The sequence below is a fragment of the Convolutriloba macropyga genome, chromosome 2 (genome assembly GCF_964194025.1).
Source record: "Convolutriloba macropyga chromosome 2, txConMacr16.3, whole genome shotgun sequence".
Lineage (NCBI taxonomy): Eukaryota > Metazoa > Xenacoelomorpha > Acoela > Convolutidae > Convolutriloba > Convolutriloba macropyga.
The window spans coordinates 73,542,514-73,562,842 of record NC_134469.1 but is presented as its reverse complement, the minus strand read 5'-3'; the positions used below and the strand labels follow the sequence as shown (position 1 = coordinate 73,562,842).

Here is a 20,329-nt window from a genome sequence, read left to right as displayed (position 1 = left end):
TTATAATTGTTTCCTAGTGTTAATTAAAGGCAGATTCTATACCTTATCTCAAAAATACAAGTTTCTTTGTTATTTTTATCTGATGGATTTTTGGGACTTTGTTCTTAGGTTTGTTTTTTTAAAGAACATATTGAATTTTGGTAGTAATTAATGCTTGTTGTTTATATCAGATTTTGTTATTTGTCTTCTCTTGTAGTCTTTTTAATGACAGGTCCCGTAAGTCCTCTAATAGATAAATTATTGTATTTATTTAGTGATTTGAGTTTAAAGCATTTGTTTACACCAGTTATTTTATTGGAACAATATGTGAAGTTTTGAGTTTTGTCATTCTGTTCCTCATTTGGTAGACAATTAAGCTAAGAGTGTGGATGAGCGGGGTCGGAACTTCATGTGCAAACGTAAATCACCGAGCCTCCTTGTCTGATATTGAGTAAGTGTAAAAAACCAGCGGATATGGGCAACATCGATCTTGTCATATTGTGAAAATGATCAATTGTGTTCAGATAATTTGAGCTATGTAGAAATTTTGTACATCTTACAAAAGGATACTACATCAATTGATTTTGTGCGGGAAAACTTACCTCTAATTTTTCCCTGAAGCTCGTCCAACAGAGGTACGCTAGGTAGCTCATTCCAGTCCATGTGATCAAAGTTGGGGTTTTCGGAGTTTGTCTTGAGTGATAGTTTGATACATTCAATGCATGTTTGCTGAGACGGATTTTTACAAACCCTTTCCATAAAAGAGATTACTTTGAATGACCGATCGGGCAAAATGCGAGCAGTCGCCATGTACAACCTTTTAAGTAGCCCAAACATGTTGACATCCTTCAGTTTCTCCAGATTTTCCGAATTAATCGACAGAAAATGGCTTTCCAAAACAGTCCGGAGAAATTGTGTAATGTAAAAACTAGACATGCGCCTGTATTCACAAACTCTGACTGTAAGTTGTACTTTTTTCCGAAAAAGTTTTCCGAAATCATTGTGCGAGTCCTGGTAGCCGTAAAAGTAGGTCCATATTGGCGAACATTTAAGTCGCTCAAAAAATGTCCTCTTTTCTTTAAGCGTAGTCTTCTCTCGAACAACCTCAATTAACACTTGTTTCAGAAAACGATAAACTTCATCGAAGCTTCGCTCCGCAACTAACTTTGCAATTGAGCATTCGCGCGCAATATTTTTTCCCTTGACAGGGCTTTTGAACTTAGCTATCGTCGCCGTAACAATGTCCGATTTCTTCAAATATCTGGCGAATGGTTCCAGGGTTCTTTTAGAAACCAGAAGCTTTGTGGGGTTTCTGCTATTGATTGTGATAGCACTAATATTTCCACTTGCATGAATTGCAGTAATTTTGGCTTCGTGTAAAAAATTCCGGGGTTTCACCTGAGGTCCGGACCGATAACGTTTTTGGTTTCGCCTTCCATTTTTGACGTTCACTTTTGGTTGTTTTTTAAACTTAAGACATTCCTTTGCTTCAGCAGTTGATTGCTTTCTACTGTCTTTATTTTGTTCCTCTCCGTTAGCTGGCGCAGAATTTTTATCTGAAGTCGGTGTTGGCACTTCAGCATTTTTGTATTCCAAGTTCTGGTAGCTGCCGATTCTTTTGATCTTCCTAAAATTGTACATTTATTTGTACCCACCAGATTAATGTATTTACCACCACCCCTCTTTACACACGAGGAGTGCCTAGGAAGCGAAATACGAGTTTGTGAACGGGTTTGTTTGTGAGCGCGTGTGTGCGTGCGTTTAACCGTGCGTGGGGAGAAATAAGGCCGTGATTGTCTAATGAAACTCTTTAAACTCCCAGAAGGTAAAAACATTTAAATCAGACATCTCTCATCTACCTAATGTTTGACTCTGATATTCCAATGGTCCTTATAGTGAGGAAACTTCCTTTGTGAACAACAATTTTTTATGGGGGGGGGTATTATCGCAGCATAAATATCAGGCTAACAAAATTTTCATACAATGATTGATCTTTGATTCCGATTCGGGAACCTCAAAATATTAAATTTTCGAAAAAAAAGCTGGATAGGTCTGAACTCAGCTGAAAGAATAAGTTCTGGCGCATCCTCGGTCCAACATAGGGGAACTAAAGGTCAGAATATTGTTCTTCAAACACTCTTAGCAGTCAAAACAGACTTCTGGTGTTGGAAATTTCACAGATTTTACTGATATCACATTCACATTTTTTTCAAATCTCCCCAAAGGAGTGAGACTTCTTAAAAACTCAATTTCAAATATGTCCAAAGAACTGAGAATAATAAGAGAAATTGTCTGAGATGGGTATTCGCGTGGGATTCATAGACACTACAAACGGGCTGGATCAGGCAACAGAATTATTCAACCAACTTAGGAAGTGTAATCTAGTATTTTGCGCTTAACTATAACCGGATCCTGTATTACGTCTTTAAAATCATTTACGAGTAGTAAGCTCAACTGGTTAGTTTCAAATCACAACACGGCAGCCACAATTAAGATTATTGAAAGCCTCTGTGTATCCTTGCTGGGTTAGGTTTTTTAGAAAACAGAAAATGTTTTTTTTTGTATGGAAATTTAACATGCACATGAAAGAATTCTCCAATACAATATTGACGTCAACCCTCCCCACTACTACGAGCTTATATTGATATTTCAACTTCCCCAAATCTTCATTGCTGTATTTAGATTCACAAAAAAATTCAACGATTAATTTTTCGTTCATAACCACAAATTTTCTGGTAATGGGGCAACAACCTCACAATAAGTATTTTGTAACCACGACCTGCTGTCTGCTGAGGGTGCATAAACATCGACATGAAAATCTTGTAACACACTTAGGCATATACTGCTACAACAGTGATTAGTCTGTGAAACCATTTCGAAAGCTAAAAAAAATTGCGTTTTCGAAATTTGAGCATTTTCTAGATCACTGCTTATAGATCACCACATCATTTCGAGCATTTTCTAGATCACTGCTTGTCTTGCGTTCGTTTTTGTAATCCAAAAACTCTTGATTGCTATTTTTTGTCGTCAAAACCGATAAAGCCGGGCACCAGCGCAGTTACTTCTTTTCTTTTTATTGCCTCGATTAAACTGTACAATTAACTATAAACAAAATGGATGCTATGGATATATTCTATCTTCTCTGCGAATGGGAACATTATTAATCCTATAAGTGGACGTGTAATGGCTGCTTTCCGATAACTTTTTGACAAGAAAAACTGTACAACGCCCAGTTCGTTTCAGCGGTTCCAAATCTGTCCGGATATATTAGTTTTGCAGCTCGCTGTTGTAGATGTGTTTTCGCTATATTCATACTGTTGCTTTAGTTTGGATTCACGCCTATTCGCTTAACATAGTTTTTTCAAAATTAAATAGGACTGAGTTTGCAACAGATCACACAATACGGGATCTCTTCATTTATACCAGTTTAATCCGATAGAGTTACAAATAGAGTTTATGAAAAATTATTGAAACTTAAACTTAGTTTCGCTATTGCTCTTTGTACTCACGAGTTGAAATTCGAGAAGGTGGGGTTGTAACAGATGAGTTGCAGCTCAAACAGCTTGTAGATACAGGACACAGTAACAAAGAATTAACTGTTAAAAAAACTTCAATACAAGACACGAGAACATTTTACTGCTCAAAAATGTTTTAAAGTACAAGACATTCCCTTTTTTAATGCTCAGGACAGTTAATTTTTGCAGTGTTTTGCGAAGCTATAGATAGAAAGCCATTTTTTGGGCTACTGTCGATGAGTTATCTGTTATGTCGCCGTTGTACTCCCTTTTTTATAACATAACTATAACCGAAACTAACTGTAGACAAAATACGACTAGACAGCTATGACAACAATATAGTGTACAAAAATGAACAACAAATACAAAAGCATTATCTACAAATTTTATGTTGATGCATTTTCCTCTCTGCAGATAGCTATGCGAGATCAGCTTCAACATCACTGGCCTGTCACTGTCTTCCACCAACAAAAGAGATAACTTTCTTCCACATTTCTTTTTGAGCCGCATTTCCATGTTTATTGATTGTTCAAAGTAGCAAATAATCCGTTCTGACTCTGTCACAGATGAGATTGAAGTCAGCTTCTGTTTGGGGAAAAGCTTCCAAAGATCAATAAATTCCTCTGGACATTGAAAATATGATAAACAGACCATATTTTCAAAAATTAAGAAGTCGCTTGGAGTAATAGCTTTCATGTTGTTTACGTCAGAACTGATTGTTGTCAATTATCTTCAATTTTTTCTCCCCAAGACAAATAGTGGTTCAAACAATTTTTTCCTGGCTCAAAACTATTTCTTTTTGCACGACTCGTACTGTTAGACATGTAAACAAACAACACCATCGCTTTTCATTTCAACGCCAAACTTTTGTAGCAAAGGAGGCAAAGTAATTTAATCCAATAATTACCAAAGGATTCGAAACAACACGCTTTTCTGTAGCTTGTTCTGTCATCCCTGAGGCCATTGTTTGTGCTTTGTTTCTTTTTCACATGATATCTTCATTGTTTATCGAATGCAGGGCATTATTTAAATCAAAATTCCAGATTTGCTACTGAAGAATTTTTCTCACATTATCAATTTTGGCATGAAATTTGATTTTGTTACTCGTTACGAAAGAATAGTCCGACAACCTGATGTTTCAATTTTAACAATTTCGGCTGCTTTGCATCTAAGTCCAATAAAATTTTGCCTATTCTGCTTTTTGTTCGATTAAATCTTCATTTGTAAATAAGAGCTGGCAACAGTTAAAGATTGCTGCTTTTCGCTTCTTTTATTCTCAATTTGAGGCAACTTTAACTTTTTTGCAAAAAATTTTTGTTCAATAGTTTAATATTTTTGCATTAATAATTTTTGTCCTTGAATTTTCTCTTTCTTCAAGGCAAATTTTTTGTGATTTATTCAAGCTCGCAGCACTTATGCTATTGCGTTTAGTAGACGATGAAATGCTAAATCGTTCCAGATGAACAATCATTTTTTTTTCTTTAACCTGCCGTATAGATGTAAAAGAAGGTCTCTCCATCATAGGAAATGACTAAGTTGACTTGACCGGGTTTTTCACTTTCCGGTTGCTTTAACCCTGCCCGCCCAAAAAACATCAAGAAAACCTTGCGCTCCTGAACATCAATTGCTCTGATGCCAATGTTCGCTAGGTTGTGAATAATATTAGCCACTCATAATTTGCAACCGTGAAACATCAATTGTATGCAGTATCTCAGCCACTGGACTGAAAACAAACACTTCTTGCTTGCGGTGACAGCTAATTCATTGCAGTACTGTAGTTAGGTCCGAACGCAAAATGCAACTGATTAGCTTGATCTCATGTTTGCATCTGTCTTCAGATGCCTCATCAAATAATTGAATTTCAACTTTATCTTTAACTGTTTGAAGTATCTTTTATCGATGCTGGGGTCACCTTAATTCCTCCTTCCCTTTAAGGAATTCTGCTAATCCACGGGGTTATATTTCGCTGACTTAATGTTTTCCATTTTAATCAACATTTGTTCAGAGGTCAACTAATCAAAAAGTGAAGGACTTGAGATACCAGAGGCATGGTCTTCTTTTGTTTAAGAGCTCCTCTTATTTCGAGGTAACTCTGCAAACCTGAGAAATATAGTCAGTATTATTAAATTGTGGATCAAGCTCAGAAGATTCCTCTAATGTTTGGCGAAAGCACAACTTGCCTGGTTTTGCAGATTGATTACAAGTCTTCCCTTACAATTGCGTTTAATTTATCATTGTTGCTGATCCATTTCTTCAACTCAAATAATTGTTTTGATATGGGAGGTTGTAGTTGACTAAACGCATCCACAGCTTGGTTCGCTGTTTCTAGTGATTTGATTGAAACATTCATCAAGAAATTGATGTAAAATGCTTTTGCTGCGACAAAAAATTCATCTTCAAAAATGATGCCAGCTCAATTAAAGGCGTAGATCTTTTGGTAGAATTTGTGCTCAAACCATGGAGTTGACAGTCATATCCTTGCACCGGTTCCTTAATTTCCGATCTTCCTAAAAATATCAAAGAGCACTTTTCCCATTCTGGAGCTCGCATTTGCGGAAACATTGATCCGATATCGGCTGTTAAGTCTTTTGTTCCTGCGCGAAATCTGAAGATTTCTCTAGTCAACTCATGCAGCAAATGTGGTCCAGCTAGATGCTTGTTGTTGAGGGATACTTCCTTAAATTTCGTTGCGGTGTCGCAAACACGACCGACTTTGCTCGGTTTGATAGGGCTTACAACTGGATTGTGTGGCAAACTTAGTATCTTTCCAAAAATCCTGTTGAATTCTGGTTTGCTCATTATTTTGACGATTCGTTCCACAACTTCAGAATCTATTGACTGTTGATAAAGTTTTACGTGTGGGTTCCTTTGGAATTTTCGCTCTAATGAGAACAACTGACAAAAGGCTGAGCTATACTTGTTTTGTATGTTCGGTTCTGGTTCACAGCACAGCATTCCAATTTCATACAAATCGCTTGTAAAGTTTTGCGTTTGCCATTGCTTCTTTGATGGACTGAAGGAACTGACTTTGGAAGCGTAGTAGGTTTCTATGTCGCACTATTTTTGGATATTATTGTGCATTCACTTGTGATTGCCATTGTTTCTTTGACAGACTGAAGGAACTGACTTTGGAAGCGTAGTAGGGTTCTATGTTGCACTATTTTTGGATATTATTGTGCATTTTGGCGTCTGATGAGCAGACAAATTGACTAAAAATATTTCTACTCTTGCCTGTTTTGTGTCCACTGAAAACCCATCCTTGTTCTGTCAAGACAACAGATGTATCACTTCGTGTTCCTTCATTGCAGTCCAATGGCATATTTAGTTCGTAGGCATCCTGTCACAAAATCTGCCAACTTCCATCAAAAGGAAATTCTGTTTGGGAGAATACTCAACTGTTTCAAAGGTTGTTTCAAAATGTTTGCAGTCAAATTTTGTATTTCTCTAATGAGATTGAAGGTGCAAAAACGCCTCAAGTGGATTCAACTTCGAATGTAATCGGTTTATTTTTAGAAGAAATGTTCTAGTCTTCAGATCCATCGGTCCCGTGTATGCAAGCTATATTAAGTGTGAGATTGTTTCCCCAAGATTGCAACTTCTCTTGAATTCTTCGATCAACGAATCACACCGCTAATAACGTTCATCCACAATAGAGAAAAACATAAGTGCTCAGTGTTTGGCTACCCTTCTTTATTCAGACAAAAACTATCTGAAGAAAGCTCAAAATTTCGTTTCTTTACTCTATTGCAGCCACTTTTAGGTAGACCGCGTGATTGCTTTTTTCCTCTTATTTTCCGAGCGCGGCAATTAGTAGTGCTTTTTGGTACATCCATTTACATTGCACGCGTTGACACTGCAATTCTTCATTGCGTATTTTTCCCCGAGACATTTACAACATAAGCGTTGTTTTCTGCTTGCTAAATATTGGAGACTGACCAATTCCAACGTAGATTAGTACCATTCCCTAGCTCCTAGCTGACTGTGCGCTAGCTTGTTTTCTTTTACGTTCATTCACGCATTTAGTTTTGATGTCTTCAAAAACCTTTTTTTGTCTTTTTTTCTGGGCCGGTCTTCCTCTATGCAGCATTCCGTCAGCGCTAATTTCACTTCATGCAGGATTACTTTCTTGCTATCCCCATTTCAAGAAGAATCACGTCTTGTCTATCATCTGACATTTAACTACATAAAATCAACTGTTATATTTTATTTTCGGAGCCCTTCTTTAATAGCAAGTTGAAGTGTTGCGCCTCATTGTAAAAAACCGTCAAATTTGTAATGTTTTAAAATTTTAATTGTTTATCGTTTTCAAAAAAGTTAAACCGTTACTTTTTACTGGCTCTAGTCTGCGCAAGACCTGAAACTGAGCATCAAAAATCAGATGTCGGCGGCCAAACTTAAGTATTTGGAACAACGCATGAGTGTAGAAAGACCAAAATTATCACTGATTAGGTTTTACCACTTAAAAAGATTGAGTCACGAATATTACGTCGATGCGTGGTAGGAACAAACAGTTGGCCATTCAAGTGGCTAACAGTTGAAAGAACTCAATCAAAGATTGGGTAGCTGACTGCTGCTATTGGGTTTGCTGTGCAAAAACTTCTTGGCAGTGGATTAAGCTGCAACACTCTCTCTGATATGATCTTGTTCACTCTTTGAACGAACGGTGCAGCTTTGGTTGTTTAACGTTTTAGGTTGCTCGGGCCATTCAAGCCAAAAGGATACATTTCGGGTCCTTGCCTCCCTCCATTTGAATGCGGAATCACTTCGGATGCTCGGGGCAAAACTGTCGCCTCAGTGTGTCTTTCAAGTCGTGTACTTCCTTTTGATACTCCAATTTAAATGCCCATTTTTATCAAAAGGTGCAACTCTACATCAAACTCCTTTCTTTTCATTTCGACAACCAACAGTTTTCAAGCGCAGCTCGGACGATAAATCTTTCTACAAAGCAGCGAGTTTTGATTTTTTTTACTACTTGCTTGAGATTTTTGATCCGTTGTTTTGGTTTTCCTTAATTTTTACCACTTACTGACTGACATTTTGTTCTACCGGCTGTGAATTAAATGCAAGTGCTCTGTTTGAGTGGTCTGAAGTATTGAACTACTTTGCGGGTTTGTGGTAATAAATTGGTGTTTAAGTAGTTGAAAAATCTCTGCTATTTTACTTCATGATTGCATAACAATTTCAGGTTCTTTTGCTTTTCAAAGTGTTACTGAAAACTGTTGTCGACCTCTTATAAATATTGACGGAATGTTTTGAGTTTGCTGGTATGATCAGCGTTTTATTTGTATCGTATTTTTCAATGTTTTTAAAGATTTGAAGCGTACCTGAGCATTTCCTAATCTGCTTATCTTGTTGCTGCTACTCCCTGAACGAATAACCTTCCTTCGTAATTTAGGCAGCATTGTGGTTCTTCAATGACAATTTCGTATACAAAAAAAGTCAATTTTTCAATTTCTTAAACAAAACGTTTCAGCAGTTGGCATTTCAATGTACAGGTAGGCGAAACAGATATAACAGATCTCCCAATCTTTGTGACAAGGAAAACTTTACGCTGCTGTTTCATTTCAATAGTACAAATCTGTTCGGAAACTATGTTTTTGCAGCTCGGTTTTGGAGCTTTTTATCTGCTTATTTCATACTGTTGCGCGGCATTTTGACTTTACGCCTAATCCCATAATTTAGTTTTTCAATATGAAATGACTAGGTCAGCTGTAGATCCCACAAAACGACATCTTTTTATCTATACTATGTATACCAGTAGCAATAGGGTGGACCAGAGTCCATGCGGGGGGCTGTAGACCTCCACGTATTAAGGTAGGGTAGAGGCTTATTTCAGGAGAGAGATTGTCCATGCAGAAGAAATTTACAGTCAGCAGGAACGAGAAATAACGCGCACGGATAATTGCCCTCGCATTAAGTTTCAATATGCAACACTTTTTTGTATAGCAGCCGCAATGTATTAGGATTAGATATGTCCGCCACAATGTAATAAGATTGGATATAGCCGCCGCAATGCATTAAGATTAGGTATGTGCGCCGCAATGTGCTAAATTAAATATAGCATTCCTGATGTATTAATATTAGATGTCGCCGCCGTAATGTATTAAAGTTAGGTATAGCAGCCGCGATGTGTTCAGATTAGGAGTGGCCGCTGTAATGTATTTAGATTAGATATTTGTGCCGCAATGTATTAATATTAGGTATAACCAGCGTAATATATTAAAATTAGGTGTAGCAGCCGCGATGCGTTCAGATTAGGAATAGCCGCTGCAATGTATTTAGATTAGGTATATGTGCACCTATGTATTGATATTAGGTATAGCCACCGCAAAGTATTAAGAGTAGTTATATTCCCTTAAAATTGAAAATGTTGAAGATTTTTGAAAGACTGAATTATGAAAGTACAAAACGACAAACACAGTATACATCAAGTAAATCATTCAAAAATTTAAACGAAGAACGATCACAAGATACAAAAGCAATCAGGTAGTTTACAAGTTGAGGAGTACAATATGAATTCCATCAGATAACACCTTCCGTTTAGGATAAAGTTATGGAAGTCCTTTCTTTCTTTGCCCATAGGTAGCAACGCAGTGATTTATTGTCCAAAATCCCCTATTTGCAGTGGATGAAATGATAATTTCCTCCATCACTCGGCCATACATTTCCAATAAACCATCTCCCGTCCCTTCCAAAGTTTGTTTTTTTAGTTTTTTGCTACTGAGTTTGTATTTATCAGATTTAGCGTCGTAGCAACAATAAGATTTGCTACAAAGACTGATCATTTCATTACACCTAAATTTTTCCTCGAACAAACCTGGTTTACGCTGATTGTGCTTTTCATTTTCATCGCAACCAGTTCTAGGCAACAAATATTGTACAGCATCAGTGGTGATAGAATCATCAAAATCGTGTTCCCTCAGAGATTTGCACTCTGCATTTTTAGATGCTCGTATGCAATCGTACAAAGTATCGTGTGCTAGGGCTAATTGTAGGGAGTCGGTGTCCATTTCTTACTACTCGAATGAGTCCACATCGCAAAATTTAACAAAAAAAGGTAATAAAGCCCCAACATACGTACTTATTTATATTGAAGTACAAAAAAGCCGATAATTATCGGATCGCGAGGCTCAATTGTTGATTTTGTAATTCAATTTTTTATAGTTCTTTCGACACATTGTTAAGTCTCTCAAACAACTTCCCGTTGATAGCTTACTGAGTCATTCAATCGTTCAGATACTTCTTCTCTGTATGTCTGCTGCTGTTCATGACGTGATAACCATAGGAACTGTTCCCTAACAACCTCCTTGTCTCTGATACAACGCTTGACTCAAGATTTTCATCTCCAACTCTTCTAGCATCAACATCTGACTGGATAAAACTGTTGAAATATTTTTTGGTTGTTTGAGTATATCAATTGCATAGTCCCTTATGTAATCGCCAATATCTGCTAGATTATCATTGAAGTACTTCAACCCATCAGTAACTTCTAGATCAAACGGAACATAACCGAACAAATTCTCTTCTCTTATCTTAGCAAGTAGAGATTCTTGCTTCAGAGGTAGATTGGATAAGAAACTATTCCCATGCGTTGTTTTATTGATACGTCATTTTGAGGTTTTCCCCACCCATAACAATCCCATATCTCAACAAAATGGTATCCTTAATTTTGGAAATAATCTTGTCTCAGTTCGTCATATTCCCGTTTCTTGAGCCTTCTGTGAGTCTCTTCTTCTTTCATACTTGCTCTTGCTTCCTGACATAAACAAAAGTAAAAGTAATAACCCATTACCTCGGTTCTAATTTTACAGTGAGCACAAAAATCCGTCAGCATTAAAAACAATCAATCTTTTCTTTAGTCGAACTTGTGTAGAAACTTTCAATAGTGCAGTTAGGACGCTGAGATTGTAGGTACGACATAACCATGTTCTCAAATTTCCTCGACTTATTTTGCAGTTCCTAAAATTGCTGAAAGTCTGAATCAAATTGTCATCCAGTGTAAAGCCCAGTTGGCATTTCTTGACACATTGAGAAGGGGTAAAGTTGGCTGGCGTCTATACCCCCATTTGATTTGCAAATGTTTTCTGAGTTTCAAATACATAATAAAGTCTTGAAAAAGTGTCATTTGTTCCTGCTCTCACACATTTTTCAAGTATTTGTAGTTGTCAACTCCTGAGTGAGGCAGTTCCTTGGAACTAAATTTCTTCAGAGCGTCCTTTTGGGAATTTACATTACTCAACAATTTTGTGCAATCCGTAATTTTTTTTTCAAAACTATAGTGATCTCTCAATCTACTCGTGAGGAAAGAAACATTCGTGAATAGGAAGCAAAATTGCTCCCACATTTTCTTTGGTTAGTCGGGCCATTCATAGAGCAAAACTAATTTGGTCTCATTTGGCTTGTAAGCTTTGAGGAGTGAATCAAGTCATATTGCTCCACCAAGAAAATTTAGAATATCAAGAAACTGTACATCACCAAATTTAAGGGAAACAAAATGATTCGCTTTTTCAATAACGGTTGTCTGTATATCGTGCTTGTGATTGAACCAGGGTTATAAATATGACTTGACACGATTCAAATCGTATTTCCCTCTGTTGGATCAACAAAAAGATAACACGTTAACTTAGCTCTCAAAATGTTGTTCTAGAGGTTGACATTTCTAAATTTAAAGGAATTGAGTCAACATATAGATTTCTTCATCCTCAATATGTGCAAATTCAAACGATGGAGTACTCTGATTTTCGCTTTTAATTGTCTGCTCGAAATTAGAATTCAAGCAGGTTTTTATTGTATATTAATGCAGAAAATTTTTTCCAACATTTCTGTTTTACTTTGCCAGCTAGTTCTTCTAGTACTTCAACAAAAGTTACAATCAGTGACTTGGTGTCTTTGTTGCATAGGCAAATGGGTTCCTGTAATAAGTTAGAGGAATTATACACTATGCTTGGTTCATGTTTTCCTTTTAAAGTAGTTGTTTTGGTGGCTTTTAGCTCCTTAATTGAAACACAGATTGATTTGAAGTTAATATAGCCAAATTGTTGAAATTGATTTGAAATTAATATAGCAAAAAGGTTTTGATCTTATTTTTCTCCACATCCGTCAAGCTTATCGAACAAAGTTTCTTTTAAAGTGTAAAGACTCTTTGATTAAACGTGTTGTATTTCATCCTTGCAAGATTTTACGTGGCCGTTGAATTGACCAGCATGCAAAGTAAAGTATCACAGTTGGGACAACGTAATTGTTTGCAAAATGTTTTGATATCATCAACATAGCAATTGTGGTTGTATCGCAGTAGATTAATACTGTTCTCGTACATATCAACACTTCTCACTATTTCACTAACAAAACCCCGTCCTCAACGTCAACGTCATAAATGAAAATGTTGTGTTTTATAGCGCTTTCAACAAAGAACGTGATCCATCGACACTCCTCAAAAGTTAATTGCATCATGACCAGACTCGTAGAGAAAGCTACTGAAGTACTTAGCTGCGTTTGTTTCCAGCTTACCCTATCAAAACAATTTAACAGCCATAGCCCTAAGCAGGCAAAGGTAGTCCTTGTAGATTTCTCCGTGTCTATTCGTAACAAGACAATATGCATCTGTTCTTCTCAACAACTGTTCAAGTATAGCAACATCTAAACATCCCTTTGGGATATTCTTGAGCAGAGCAGAAAAATTGTCACATTTGTAGTTAGTGCAAACTGCTATTTTTTATTTGCTCATTCGTGAGCACAAGTTTCAACCAAATCTTTGTTCTCTAGTCTATTCTGAAGTGAGACTATGTCCCTTTAGAACAAAGTAAATGAGATTCTCAAATAAGATGTTGTTCTCAAGAGCAAAAAAACATTAATATTTGCCTTTGTCCACATTTCGTAAAAAATCGAAGAGCTAAATTTTTTGCAGCAGAATTAAGCATAACAAACACTTCTTTAAGCTTTTCGTTAATTTCTCCTGGATCAATTTCGACGGTTTGAAATGAAATACCCTTTGTCTCCCATTCGTAATTTCAATACTGCTGAAGTGCTGAAAAGCACTAATTTCCAGCTGTAACTGTTTGCTGCTCTCATCCAATTCTTCCGACTCCAGTATTTCTTTCATTTTTTCGCTGTTTTTGATTCCAACTTTGGTCCGTGCTGCCGTCTTTTATGTTGATGAAGAGAAAAAATTTGAAAATTTCTCCAAGTATATAGTGCTCATCGTACTAAGCGTCTTATAGTGAGGAGCGTAATGCTTAGCAGGGTGGTAGTTCGAGCTTTCTTTTCTCTATGTAGAGAAAAGTTATTACTTTGGACAAAATAATGTTCCACTATCACAAGTGCTGCTTTTGCCGAGCCGTTTGCCGCTTGACAACCATATTCTCCCACTTTGTGCATTTGACAGGGAGGTATCTACCAAGAAAAGGCCTTGTATTTTTTTTCCAAATTAAATTGAATATGATTCTGGTAAAGTGCCGAGCAACTGTATCTGAACAGTTAGGAAGATTGAAACAAATTTTGGTTCAACAGCTAGAATTACTGTAAGTATGACTCATTACATCTAAATAGGGAAAGGACGCAATTTCTATATTTAGTAGTATTACGAAATAAGAAAGTTCCAGAACCTCCTACGAAGCAATCACAGTGTTCCATTTCACATTGGATTCAATTCCAGAAATAAGCAGACAAATGTGTATTTTTATTCCTAGGCGGAAAACTAAAAGTTTATTTTACAAAACAAAAATTTCATCAGAAAAAAACAGTGGTTTACAAAATCTCTCTGTCAGAATTTTGTGCTCTGTGGGAACAATTATTTTTGTGGATGAACTAATTTTTATCATTTTATCGATAGTACACTGAGTGTGCTTTTACAGTAATTTTAAAATATTAAAGAAGAAAAATCCTGCTATAATTTAATATAACCTATACACAACTGACTTCAACGTGATTATATTAGAAACGACAAACCAATCAAATTTCAGTTTCAACAAAATTGGTTATAGAAGTCAACGATATCGTTTTAAACACCTTATCTTTTCCCTCAACATTTTTTTAATTTTAGTAGAACATTACGTGAAACTTTGATCATTTACAAAACATGTTGATCGAAAACCACCGACAAAACTTACAAGAGAAGAGAAGCTTTACCTGATGCATACAAAATTGAAGAAATTGATGAAATTCCATACTTTTTTTCGATTTTTGTGGACATTTTCACAAAATCCAACAGACTAATCAGATTTAGAAAAGGCCTTGAATATGCAACAATCTCCATCAAAAATTTGAATATGAGGAGTTGATTGCAAACCAGTCTTTCAATTTAACCTCAGAAATACATGTAAGCAAGCAAGAATTGTTGTTCTTTTTGAACTCCGTCTCCGATATATTGGCTCAGTACAGAATTATTTCACAAACAAATTTTGTTTCCGTTCCAGACCCACTCAAAAAACTTCCTCGTTACAGAGTGCTTCGTAGTTCTATTACTACAACAACTACAATGTAGTGGGAATATGAATCAGGCGCGGAATTTTGAATTGCGAGATTGAGCTGAAAATTGACGAACTGGAAAAAAATTTTCAAAGATCGACCTTTTTTGGTAAATTATATAACCTCAGTTCTGCCAAAAAAAATATAGAAACTTAAGATAAACGTCACTTTTTCTTGTAAAATCTTTCATCTTTTTGGTAACTGTTTTATGATTGACTCCACACTATACTTAGAGGATGTTAAATGAGCTATTGTCATTGGATCCAAATTCTTTCAAAGCTTGATCATTTTTGCTTCTTACCATTATACTATCATTCATCAGCAATTTATTCTGCTATTGAGTTCCAACATTCACATTCTTCTCATTTATAAAACCTACTTTAGTTCCAGATTTTGTTTAAACCTAATTGAGATATTCTTTTTTCTTCATAAAAGGTAAAAATTGCAGCTATCTAACTAACTCTCTACTGATCATTTTTGTCTCGGTCTCCACTAGCTTCTTTTGTTCCCATCTCAACAGTTTTGGCAAAATTTCTTAGCTCTAGATTAATCCAAAATATAGTTTTTTTTCAAAATAACCTTCTCTACTCAGTTTCCTTCACTGAGGAGATTGCTCGGATAAGAATTTGAGAATTATCAAACGGGCTGCATGAGTCTGAGATCATTTTACCGTGTGACAAATTATTGAGCACGAGCAACAACAGTTTGACACGTATCATCAGGGACAGGTTTCAATCACGGAGAATGAGCTTGGAGCACACGCGGTGGGACAAGAAGTTGGTGTTATTAGTGGACAACACTATCCTCGCGTAAAGGGATCCGTTTTTTCCGGAAAATAATTAGCTGGATGCCCTCAGTACACATTTCCGTGTGAGGACGGTAAAGTTTCAAACGGCTGGTTCACTACACCGGATGTATGTCAGGTAGCGAGCCCCGACATGGAAAATAATGTTCTCCAAATGGTTTCAAGAGCTCAAAGTAGAGTACACAGCGAGTTGAGTATCGATACTAGTACAATCATGTCGTTTAACGATCTAGAAAACTTTGATCGAGCGCAGTACTATGGATCTACTGAAATGCCTACTACACCCTCGAGGACAACACCTTCGGTTGAGGATGTAACAGCTCACAAACCTATGTTTTTGAGTGATATACCTAATAACTCAGTCAACGTTCAACCAATCCAATTGCCTAATAGAATTGAGCGACAAAGGTTTTGGTAATGAAATTCAAAACTTGTCGGAATTTATTATTGAAATTCTTTTTGAATGACTTCTGACTTCTAATTTTTATTTGTTCATCATTTTGAAAAAGTTGTTGAACAACTTATAAATGTTTTGCGTCAACGTTATACTTTCAATTACAGTATTTTAAAACTACATTTTCAAGGTTCTCAGAATAAGGATTAGGACGAAGGGTTAGCTTATCATTACATAATATAGCTTAGGTGTTTGGTTGTTATCAAAAACCTTGTTTTTTGACATTAAAGGAAAATGTCAAATTTAATTTCGACGTTTAATAAAGTGTCAAATTAATTTTTTAAATTTAACAAAAACTGTTGAGAAAAAAATCGACTTTTATGGAAAAAAGTGTTAGTCTGCAATAGCAGATTCAAACAAAGACATTTAACAAATAAACTGAGTTCAAATTTCGACTATTAAAATACACATTAAATTAAAACACACTATGTAGCTGAAGTAACCGATAACAGTTGAATGTTTCAGAGAAAGATTGTTTTAGTACAAACACTTTATACAAACACTTTACGTTATAGTACAAACACTTATTACAGTTAATTTGTAACTTCAAACTACAACATGGGGTGAACAAATACTCAATGACCATAAAATAAAAAATCAATAATTTTTATCAATTGACTCTCATACTTTGTGTTCTTAAGCGTCGAAGAAAGATGATCTCAATGGCTGTGTGCTTGAATTTTTTTGCTCATCCCTCAGTAGATATCTCTTGACCTTCTTTCTACTCAATCTCTTCTTTGACAGGCTGCGTAGTTTTTCAACAAAATTGTTTTCCGCGTTATGTTGTGCCGCTCTTTTCAATTTAGTAAAAACAACTCCTGCTTCGTCCATTGTGTGACCAAAAAAACTAAAGCTTATATGGAAGCATAAGTAGCTCTCTGTCTGATATTGAAAAGATAAATCATCCATTTATTGGAGCAATTGATTAATGAAATATGAAATAATAATTTTATGATCAGAACAATTTTTCAGAGGACAAAAAGTGTAATTGCGCAACGCAACAGAATATTAATTATTTAGCAGGTTAGGTTTCTAATCTTTCACCTATATGGAAATGAACGATTCTTTTTGGTAAAAGTTTTTATAGAAGTCAGGTAAAACTTGACACATAACTGCAGCCTTTTTGTAGTGATTCGTTTAATGCGCTGTATAAGGAAGTAAATTAATTCCAATCACACGCAACGAAAGCTTCAATTGAAAAATGACACAGTTCAAGAAACAGCAGCACAGAAAAATCCGTTTTTTATCTGTTCTAGATTTTTCTAAACATAATTACTCGCTAATGCAACGCAAACGTGCTAAACATCAAGATAAATATGCTACTATAGTTCAATTAATGGCTCTTTTTTAAATTTTTGACAAAATTTTTTTACCAAGTATTTTTTTCCAAAATGACGTAATTAATTTTTCTGGTTTTGGAAATGAACGAACGATTAGAACATCAATTAGTTTCTCTCTATCAGAACAAGCGGATAACATGTCTCTATCTAAAGTCTCTCCATTTTACTCGAGTAGTCCTTCTATGTTTACCAATTCTCATTCTATACCTTGAACTGATTCGGTTCCCTTTTATATAGACTTTGGTTCCCCACCCAAACAGATTTGGGAGATTTGCTGTGTCACATATTTTCTTTAAAAAAATGGACGAATTTACTCTGAAACAACTTTCCAAGTTTTGAAAAAAGACAATTCTGGGACCCTAAAAAAACGAACAAATTTGAATTGGAGATAACAAATTCAAAAAATTTGGTTTCTTTAAGAACAATATTTTGAATGGGGAGTTGGAACATAGTGTGCACTCAGCTCAATTTGACAAGAACCCAAGATTGGAGGATGTGCTGCAAAGATGTCACAAAGTAAGAGAGTTCAGCATAGGGTGAAATTGTCGAATATATGTGAGAGAGTTCAGCTACAATTTATGTGCAGATTTGACTAATTTGTCGTAATGAAAGCAATGACTTCAAGCAAGTGACTTATGTCAGCTACAACTTGTACTCCCGTTTTGCTTTTTTTCACGTGACTATAACAGTAACTGTAACCGTAGCTCAGCTCTGATTAATCAGCAGCTATGACATTAGAAACTTTACTGAGCTTAGCTGTAAAATTGAGCTGGGGGTTTTGAATGACTGTGCGTTAAGCTAAAAAAGTTGACATATATGACAGAACAATTTACTCTGATTAGTCGAATGATCTCATTGGTCAGATAGTTAGGTCGTTCAAGCAATCCATGTTGTCCCACTTAAGTTTATTCAAATTTTTTTGCGTTTGGTTATCGGCCTAATGTAAAAATCTTATGGTTGTTATGTGAACCACCGTTGGCCAATTATGCAATCGCGCTCCGATTGGTCACAAAGTTGCTCAAATATTTTCTTTTCAAACTTAAAGCAATTTTTGAAATGATCCAAGTGCTCAATTTGTATTCAATGAGAAAAACGCAGAATGCGCTGCAGTAGACTATACCTAATCTTAATACATTGCGGCACTTATACCTAATCTTAATAAATTGCAGCGGCTTAACCTAATAAAAATACCTTGCGTAGGCTATACCTAACATTAATACTTTGCGGCGGCTATACCTAATCTTAATAACTGCGGCGGCTATACCAAAAAAAATTGTTGCTTATTGCAATATATTGAGAGGGGGAATATCCATGCGCATTCATTCCCGTTCGCGCTGCGTGTACAATTCCAATGCATGTACAGTTCCCCTACCTGTACAATTCCTTGCGCGCTGCAATTCCCTGCGCAAGTGACCTCTAATAGGTCATGACCGGCTCCCAAAAATCACCCTGATCCTCTCCTACCTGACTACTAGAATCCATACCCTATCTTAATACAATAGGGTAGACCATATTTTCCTCAAATAACGCTCTACCCTATTTTAATACATGAGCGTCTACAATCGCTATTTCTAATACCAGTTTGATCCAATAGGGTACAGATCAAGGACAAAGATATACGTCTGTTAAAACAAATTCAGAATTTTAATTAAGGAAAATCTTATATTTTGACCGAGATATGTGCGCTACTGTGCATTTTTAATTCTTTTTGCTGAACGTATTTTCAGTTTTGAAAGCTCCATAATTTCATCTGACGGATCTTCGTGAATGATGTGCATTTACAAAAACACTTTAACAGCGAAATTTTGGAATTAATACATGTATTACAAAAAACTGATTTTTCCGCTTGCACCCCCAGTAAATTAGGCACCCTCCATTTGTATATGTTTTAAGATTATGTATGGCTTTGAATTCATTACAAATGAACACAAGTGAATGGGTATTTAGAAAATTTTAACCAAGCGGTGGTTTCGAATTAATACGTGCATAATAGTAACACGCACTGCATATAATGAAAACATCAACCAAAAACTTGTTCTTTGTTGCATTTTTAGGAATCACGTGCTCTCTATAGGGGTCTATTACTTTGATTTCTTCGAAAAATATTTGTTGATGGTTGTTGATGTATTTTACTAGGCATGTAATTATAAACATTAGTAACTTTTCGAGAAGTGAGCAAAACATTAATATTGGGGGGGGGTGCCTAAATTCCGGCTATATAGGAGTTGGGGGATTCCAAAAAAACTGCTTGATTATAAAGTAAGCATGAACCCGAAACAGTAAATTATTTAATTTTTTGTTGTTATTGGCTGTATACAAGGTTCAACTTCGAATTTCTTAGCGCTTTGATTCAAATTTTTTCACTAAATTTTCTCACTAAATTTTCACTAAATTTCTCATAAAATTAACAAATTACAAAATATAAGCCAAGGTTGTCATGAAGAGAAAAATGTAACTTTTTTGGTGAGGGGGTGGGGGGGGGGTGTGAATCGACTGATATACGGAACAAAAACGGAAAAGATCCCCCCTGACTCGAACTGACACCTTAGCCTTTTCGATAGAAGGTAATTAATTGTACAACAGCACGCTTTAAAATTTGCAAGGTATTTATCTGTTTGTTACCTGGTATCTCGTGCTAAGGCGGCGGCCATTTTGACAGCATAGAAAACTATAACAATGCAACTCGGTTCACGTTAAAACTGTACACAATTACACACGCGCACCAAAATTTTGTTTTTCGCGTGCTACTTCATAGAGTAGATTTAGCATGTAA

At 35.9% G+C, this 20,329-nt stretch overlaps 2 protein-coding genes across 2 annotated transcripts in view; both read right to left on the bottom strand.

Moving 5' to 3' along the window:
- The window catches only part of LOC142334994 (uncharacterized), a 24,981-nt gene extending 24,360 nt beyond the window's left edge, over nt 1-621 (bottom strand). The window contains exon 1 of the mRNA XM_075383321.1: nt 582-621. The gene's annotated coding sequence lies outside the window, so the exon portion shown is untranslated. The remainder of the gene's footprint in view (nt 1-581) is intronic.
- Nucleotides 514-20,329, bottom strand: LOC142334993 (uncharacterized). Its single transcript, XM_075383320.1, has 2 exons — nt 20,179-20,329; nt 514-1,606 (listed from the first exon to the last, which is right to left on the bottom strand). The coding sequence occupies exons 1-2, from the start codon at nt 20,205-20,207 to the stop codon at nt 514-516; spliced, it is 1,122 nt and encodes a 373-aa protein (XP_075239435.1). The 5' UTR covers nt 20,208-20,329.